Consider the following 8,536-nt stretch of genomic DNA (forward strand, 5'->3'; position numbering starts at 1 on the left):
AATGAGTACTTGAACGCACCAGCTGCTATGAACAGCTGTATTGAAGTTGCTCAGAGTCAACTGCTTCAGACTGAGAACAGAGGAGGACTTCAGAGTTCACTTCATTTTATTTTAGAAAAAAGAAAATGTACTATTTATAATATTTTTCTATTTTCAAGGACTTTACTTTAAGTTCAGTAAATTGTTTTTTTGACTCACCATCAAAGTTTTCTTCTTTATACTGAGGAGGTAAGTTTTCCTGCAGAGCTGCAGCCATGCAGCAGGAGCTGTTGTTCAAAGTCTTGGTCATCGGGGACCTGGGGGTCGGGAAGACGTCCATTATCAAGCGGTACGTCCATCAGATCTTCTCCCAGCACTACAGAGCCACCATCGGGGTGGACTTCGCCCTGAAGGTGCTGCAGTGGGACAATGACACAGTGATCCGGCTGCAGCTGTGGGACATTGCAGGTCTGTCACACTTTATCACAGGTTTATTACACATCAGGTGACTTTTACAACTGTGTATGTGTGTGTCTGTTTGTGTACTCATTTCCAACATAAACACTGATCTCAAGCTTGATCCTAATGAGGCTAAACATCACCTCTGAGGTCCTGGTTAAAGAGAGGCATGGATTCTTCATGGTTAAGGTTAGGAATAAGGCTTTGGTTAGGGTGTCCACAGTCAATAAAGAACAGCTGTGCAAACCCATGTGTGGGTGTGTGTGTCTCCGCTTCAGCAGCTTCTAAAACATGTCATGTCAGCTTTAAAACAAAAGCTACTTAAGGAAATGAGAGTCGATTTAGGAAGGAGAGCACGTGTGACAAGAACAAACACAAGAGCACAAACTGGACAGTGCCGGTAGATATCTCAGTTTATCATGCAAATGCCTGAGAGTCATGTTTAATGTAAGTGATTTCCACAGCAATCACCTCATCATCTTGACACTATACAGGACAAATGGAAATGACCCTCTAACACAGGCCAAACCTGAGAAGATGAAGTGAGCGGAGTGAACTCCCAGTGAAAGTGTGTGTCAGTCCAGTGGACTCCTGCACGGGTCCCTCCCTGTCATTTCGTGTCTGGTTGAGGAATGTAGATCTTGTGGCTGGCCGTGACTCAAGTGACCCATGGTCATAATATCACTCACATGACGGCAACGACTGTAGAGCATACACACACATACACTGTTATACCTGTCAGCAGTGAACGTTGTGAGTTGATTTCATTTTCTGGAACTTTAAGGTAGCTTCACATCCAGCATTATGTCTGTGTGTGTGTGTGTGTGTGTGTGTGTGTGTGTGTGTGTGTGTGTGTGTGTGTGTGTGTGTGTCATGCATCCCAGGACAGGAGCGGTACGGGAACATGACTCGTGTCTATTACCGGGAGGCAGTCGGAGCACTTGTGGTGTTTGACGTATCGAGGGCCTCTACGTTCGAAGCTGTGCTGAAGTGGAAAGACGACCTGGACTCAAAGGTCAGATCACAGCTCTGTGAGCTCCACAGAGCAGTCGACCCACCTGTGGTCTACATCTGGTGGAGAGACTCAAACTGAGGCCTTTTCTCTCCCTGTCTTTCTGCGCCTTTTTTAAAGGTGTAGATAAAATCCATACCTGCACATGTTGTCATGTCAAGGTTACATTCATAATGTTCATAAAAACTAAGCATAATGTTCATGGTTATATAAGATGCAGTTCTACTGAAAAGGAAAGCACAGTAGAAATGTTTTTCTTCAAGCACTGGTATTGAAAGTGGTTGGTGATGCATCATCCACTTCACAGTTTAGTCCCATTTACTGGCTGCATCCCAAGGACTCAGTCTACAAAGGCCACATCTTTGTTTACACCTCCGTCTTTGCCTTCTCTGACCAAGTAGACTGCAAATCCAGAACTGAAATGAGACGGCAGATTTGGCTGCTTGTCTGCCCCTTGCCATGGCGTTGTAAGCTGCTTAAAGCGGCTGCTCTTACTGCAGCTCAGTCAGCCACACACATAGCTCGTTACCTTCGTCATCACAATGAATCTTGGACGGACTGAAAGGGGTTCTACTCTTTTGGATCTTTTGTTGCTCTGGAATTGAAGGCTAGATTTCTCTGCCACATTTGAAGGAGCCTTTGAAAAGGGACAGCCTAGATGTGATTTAATCAATCTTCAAATGCAGCCGCAGAAGAATGCAGCCCCTGAATCTGAGACTGTGGGCCTCCCCTCAGACAAACCTCGGAAAAATGAAAGGGAATTAGTTTTACTTAACTCCCAATGTGTTCAAAATGATCATTTCTGTTTGTGATAAATAATACTTACGAATATACGGGTAATCGACAGATGAATATCTAGCCACATAAAAGAATTTCCTCTTGAGGGATCGATAAAGTATCTCTTCTTCTTCTTCTAAAAAATCATCACAGACATGAGGGGGATCTGGTAAAGATTTATTAACAATTCCTCTGTTTCTGCAAAGACAGATGTCAGTGCTGTGCCAACTAAATCTAACTTTTCTTCTTATTTTGTCTATTTATTTCTTAGTAATTTGGATGACCTGAAGTTTTTTAAAAATTGAGATGTGTTTGCCGATGAGGTTATGATTTCACCAGTGTCTCATTATGTTGGTTTGTTTGGCCTTGGCAGAGGCGTGCTCTCTACTGAATGCAATTCTAGTTCTTTATGATTCTTATTAAGAATTTAGAGGAATACAGTTCACCTCTGTGAAACACTGCAGCTCTCATGCCTTTGTTGCTATAGCTGCAGCAGAAGTAACTAGCATGTCAATGTTGGTTTCACATCTTGGTTCTGCATGTTGCCTCCAAGTAACTGAAGGTTTTACTTTTTTAAACTAGCAACTCAGTACAATTAGGGAGCACTGTTCCTGTTGAATAAGTCAACAAATGATTTTTTTCATTTTCTAAGCACACAATGCCACAAATCCCTTCAAGTAAAGATGGCCTGTAAGCCTTTTGATTATCATCTGGTCCCTGGCTTTGACGGATGGCTTCTCATGACATCTACAAATGATGCCGTTCAGAGCAGTGAGGATCGTTCAGGCATGTTGCACACACAAATCATTTTTGAGTATACTGACACATTCCTACAGACAGATAAGACAAGGGTCAATTTTATTTGCATATGGTTTGGCCTGTAAGGAAGTTGCAGATTTCTACAACCATCACGTATCCCATCTCTCTTCTTTCTTAAGGTGACTCTAAACAATGGGAGGCCAGTTCCAGCTGTGCTCTTGGCCAACAAGTCCGACCAGCTGGCTCCCCAGCAGCCCAAACTGGACTCCTTCTGCAGGGAAAATGGCTTCGTCAGCTGGTTCGAGACCTCGGCAAAGGTACAAGAGGGGAGACGTGTGACGTAGGAGGTAGTTAGTGAGATACTGAGGGGAGAGGGGAGACGTGTGACGTAGGAGGCAGATACTGAGGGGAGAGGGGAGACGTGTGACGTAGGAGGCAGTTAGGGGAGAGAGGAGACGTTTGACGTAGGAGGCAGTTACTGAGGGGAGAGGGGAGACGTGTGACATAGGAGGCAGTTAGGGGAGAGAGGAGACGTTTGACGTAAGAGGTAGTTACTGAGGGGAGAGGGGAGACATGTGACGTAGGAGGTAGTTAGGGGAGAGATGAGACGTGTGACGTAGGAGGTAGTTACTGAGGGGAGAGGGGAGACGTGTGACGTAACAGGCAGTTAGGGGAGAGATGAGACGTGTGACGTAGGAGGTAGTTACTGAGGGGAGAGAGGAGACGTTTGACGTAGGAGGCAGTTAGGGGAGAAAGGACATGTATCAGTTACTGCAGCTGAATTTCTGTCCATGTGATTTGAATTGTTCCAAAAATTCAAATCACAAGGGAAAGAAGTGATTTAAATCAATGCCATAGTGATATTTTGCATTGACTTCGATATAGTAGAGACTTGTTGGGTTTCTATGTAATATTGTACAGGCTCTACCTTATTATGTCAAGAGCCTTAAGATTATTATTATTATTATTATTATTATTATTATTACAGCAGAAACGTACTGTAAGTATGATTGAGAAGTTTCCTGTGGGTGTTTCACTGCTGACACTAAAAGTAAGAAAACACTATTTGAGAACTAGAGGAACGTCTGCAGTCTGGTGTGAACCCGTCTAATGAGTTACACACCAGAGTGCAAGTCAGAGACGTCAGCGTTGGTTGGTGAACATGAGAGAGCTCAGCACACAGGTCAGACAGAGGAGCACACAGAACAGTGTGTGACATCCCGGCTTCTAATTAGTTTGGTGGGCAGTGTAAAAAAAAAAAAGAAATGACCAAAAATAATTGTGACCACAGAAACAACAGTTTTCTGATTGGAGCTACAGTCCGTGTGAACTATGGATTCTCATAGAGCACAGAAATCATAATGTGACATTAGTTCACTGCGACAAACTCACTGTTTAACTGGCCGCCGTGGGATCATCCGAGGAAAGCAAAAGGCTCCAGAGGGAGGAAACTAAGATAAACCATCAATTCTCTGATGATGTGGTGTTAAACAAATATGGAATGGAAAATAACAGGATGATCCTCTTTGAATAGATCATTCTGAAGCAATAAATCCCTTCTCTCAAACCTTTGGTGCAACAGCTTCACTTGGTCTCAAAACCCCAGGAGCTTGTGGATAATGTAACCCAGCTTTAGGAATTTTTGAGAATTAGCATTGTGCTTCTGTTATAGAAATGTCAAATCATTTGAATAGTTTATTACAAATTGTAACATTTGCGCTCTATGTTTCTGAAGGTTGGACGATATTTCAGTTTGGACTAAAACACTCGACCGATGAACTAATTTTCCTTCACCGAGCAGTGAAGGAGCAAGAAAGTACAGGATTTCTTTACATGCGTTTTTTTCACCCCGTCACAGGAAAACACAAACATCGAGGAGGCGGCCCGCTGCTTGATCAAGCACATCCTGGAAATCGAGGAGAGTACGATGATAGAGCGAGATCCCGGCTCCCTCGTCCTGTCTGGATACGCTAACGCCACAAAGGATCACCTCAACTGCTCGTCATGTTCGAAATAGTGACTCCTTTTTCGAGTTACCGCCAAAACCAAAGGAGTTAACAGCTGTGAGGCCACAGCCACAGAGATACGTGCAGCTCAGGGACTGTGTTCACTCTGCAAGCCAACGTGTTATCTGTCACACAAAAGATTGTGTTGAAGAAATTGCAGACATAAAATCTTTGTTTAAGGTTTAAACATGTTTTATGTAACTGGAATGATTCTTTATATTTTTGTCATAAACCAAAACATGTATTTCACAACCATGGAAAAAAAATTGTTTGCTTGCCTTTTCCACCATAGAATTTGTAGAGTCTTATTTTATTTATATATAAAATTATAAATATGCTATATATCTCAATGTTTTCTAAATCACTACATTTGTAGAAGAAATTCTAATACACACAGAGTTAAATATGTTTCTGCATCCTTCTTTTTCTTGCTTTGAATGTATCTGACACTGTGACTCTGACATTTGGCTGAAGTGACAGCTCCCGGTGATGTTGTTTTTATAGCTCTTACATAAAATCCACATTTTGACATTTTGATCTGGTGTGTGCACACAGAAATATTCAGCCTTGTTGTTTTCTTTGACCTTTACCTCAGCCCACCTTAATGCCATCTTTATCACGTCAGAGTGAGAGAAATGAAATCTTTAAAATCATGTCTGACCATGCATAGTGTGGTTTATCTGCACTAAAACACACAGATCCAAATGTGAGGGTTGTACTCAGCAAAGACCTGAGATGTTTTTACCCGTTGACTCAAAACTTCAGTAGTGATGATGTCACGAGAAGCTGAATTTAAACCAGACTGTAAAGACGGACGACACTCGCTATCCAAAGTATCCTGGATATGAGCGCTGCCATCTTGCACTGATTTTATTGCTTTTACCTTTTGCACATTCATTACATTATAGATTCCTTAATAAATTGATCAGTCTACGCAACTAATCGATTTGATTTGCCCGGCCCCCAAACATGAAATGTCATTGCCCTTCTACCTGAGTAAAAAAATGATTTGCTTGTTAATATCAAAATGTCTCTATAAAGAGATTGATTTCCAGACAATTAGATGAGATGAACAAGAAATGAAAAACAGAGACGCAAAACAACAACAAAGAGATAAAACGTCCCCATAGAGACGCAGAAGGATCACAAAGAGACACAATCAGGGCTTCAGATTTGTTTTGACACATTTTCTCCCTTCCTCTTCTGAGTCTCTGCCCCAGTTTGCATATTTTCTCCCCTCGTGCTTGAATTATTTGGCGAGTTCCTAATCTTGGTTTAACCGGTTCCTCTGGGTTTAAACCCAGCATTGTTTGGACAAAAGCATGTTGTCTAATGACTTGGCGACCACGTGTGGACTCAGAAAGTTAGGCTGTAGTTAACTGTCACTACAAAGGGGATTCTATCTATCTGCTAAAGATCACAGACGTATTTTGACATCTGAATTAAGAGCAGGCATCCTGTTCATCAATAACTGTCCTGTAAATATGTGAGGACATTTTCATTCACGCTGATCATTAACTGATTTTTTTATATGCTGCAGAGGAAGAAACCTCACAGGAATCCTTCACAGTCAGAAACAAACATGTGGAGATAATGGAGGAGAAGCAATTTAGCAGATATGTCCATCAAATTAACTATGTAATTAGCTGATAAAAGCTAAACGCTATTAGCAAATTGAGAATTCCTTTAATTAGAACAGCACTGATGAAGTATCAACCCCTTCACCAAGTCTCTTAGTTCTTCCAGCCATACTCAGTCTTCTCATGATATAACGTTGGAGGAGTTTCACTCTGTGGCCGTCATCTAAATTCCAAAATGAATGTGAACATCGTTAAATGACTTCACAGCAAACCTGACATACTGTTGGATGTTTTTTTGGTACGAGACGTTTTCTTTTCTTTTTCATTTCCAGTCAAGAAGCTGATCTGTGCTGCTCAGAAATCACAGAACAGCCTCGAGTGTCATTTCATATTCCATGTTTTCAAATTAGACATCTGCTGTATGTTTTATTTCTCTCTTTGATGTGTAATAGCCCGGCCTTATAATGCAACACATTTGTAACTGCCTTCTCTTTGGACCGAACGACATACAATAAAAATGTATGTGTGGTTCCATATAGAATCCATGAATCCATTCAGTCTTGTTTTTCAAAGTGTTACTGCTTCACATTCCCTGTGTCCAGCTTCTCACTCTTGACTGGATGATTTCCTGTTTTATATCATTGTCAAGTGAATATATTTGGGTTTTAGAGTTTGAAAACATAGCATTGGCTTCGGAAAATATAATTTATTACTTTCAATATATATGTGAGAAATACTAAAAAAGCAATTTCCCTCTGAGGGATTTATGTCTAAAACAGAATTGTGAAGTCTATTTATCCAGTAATGACAATCAGAGCTGTGGCAATATGTGCATATCTTTTGCAATTTGAAGAAAAGCTTGAATTATTTCAGCAAATCTTTTAGATAAAGTCGATAAAAGAATATTTAACGGCCTTTGAGACTTAGCAAAGTATTTTGCTTCATCTAATTTTGTTAACTTTTATTTGTTATTTGGCCTCTAATTAATTTAAAACACAAACTTTTTAAATGTTTAAGTGATGTGAGTTGTAATATGAAAGTGAACAAAATAAGTTTTAATAATTATGAATGGTTGATTATCAGAAGAAAATATCATTAGTTTACTGTAGGTCATTTTGAGATTAAGTTGACCTTGAAATTTGGAGTTTTTTTAAACCTTTAATTTTTGCAGTGATACTGTTTCTCAGCAATTTTCTATTTACTAACAGAAAAGGTTCCCTGAAATGTTCTTGGAGAGCGACCAGAGCATTGCAAAGTCTTTGAAATGAAGCAGGGGAACCATTACTGAACGCTCCCTGATGGAATTTACTAAACCATGACATGTCATTTAGACACATCCTGGGAATGTTGTGAGAACAAATGGATCAAACTGGAACATTCCCGCAAAAATGATTTTAAGGGTTCGAGAAATGTCACTAAACTGGAACAGTCACAGGAATGGAAAAGACTGTTTGCTGGGATCGTAGCTACTGATGGTTGACAACGCATCTTTGTTTAACATGTTTTCTTTCACACTGATATAATTTTGTGATGCAATAGGGTATGTGCCATAATCAATCACTGTCTACTGTAAAATCACAAGAATCAACACACTGCTTGAGCTCGCCTTCATTCTCTGCGTTTACACTTTATTCTTGACGTTTAAACATTTTTATCTTGACATTTCATCTTTGCTCTCAACGTTTCAACTTTACAGTCGAAATGCAAAAACAAATCTTTATCTGATTTAGCTTAAGCTTTATACTTTTCCCTCAACATTTCAAATGTATTCTTGACATTGTGACTTTATCCTCTGCATTTCCACATTATTCTTTGAAAAGCAAAAAGCAGAAATCTTCCTCCTCTTATTTTTCTGCTGCCTGCATTCCACACAGAACATGGATATTTTCAGTAATAATGAAGCAGTAGAAATGAATGCACCTTGCGTTGACATGGATGATCCTCAGTGTGTCAACATGTCATTG

General features: G+C 40.4%; 2 protein-coding genes across 2 annotated transcripts in view; both read left to right on the forward strand.

The window, feature by feature from the left end:
- Window positions 1–8,536, forward strand: part of snx12 (sorting nexin 12) — a 108,584-nt gene that overhangs the window by 34,081 nt on the left and 65,967 nt on the right. The gene's annotated exons all lie outside the window — the stretch shown is intronic.
- On the forward strand, window positions 52–5,400 carry rab38c (RAB38c, member of RAS oncogene family). Its single transcript, XM_020097231.2, has 4 exons — window positions 52–447; window positions 1,323–1,453; window positions 3,166–3,303; window positions 4,845–5,400. The coding sequence occupies exons 1-4, from the start codon at window positions 255–257 to the stop codon at window positions 5,001–5,003; spliced, it is 621 nt and encodes a 206-aa protein (XP_019952790.1). The 5' UTR covers window positions 52–254; the 3' UTR covers window positions 5,004–5,400.

The sequence above is a fragment of the Paralichthys olivaceus genome, chromosome 15, assembly GCF_024713975.1.
Source record: "Paralichthys olivaceus isolate ysfri-2021 chromosome 15, ASM2471397v2, whole genome shotgun sequence".
In the NCBI taxonomy this organism is placed as follows: domain Eukaryota; kingdom Metazoa; phylum Chordata; class Actinopteri; order Pleuronectiformes; family Paralichthyidae; genus Paralichthys; species Paralichthys olivaceus.

Bases quoted from the DNA above. Each gene is read 5' to 3' on its own strand.
- rab38c (XM_020097231.2), top strand. From the start codon at position 255: ATGCAGCAGGAGCTGTTGTTCAAAGTCTTGGTCATCGGGGACCTGGGG. The intron at 448-1,322 runs GTCTGTCACACT...CATGCATCCCAG, and splicing joins GCAGCTGTGGGACATTGCAG to GACAGGAGCGGTACGGGAAC. The intron at 1,454-3,165 runs GTCAGATCACAG...TTCTTTCTTAAG, and splicing joins AAGACGACCTGGACTCAAAG to GTGACTCTAAACAATGGGAG.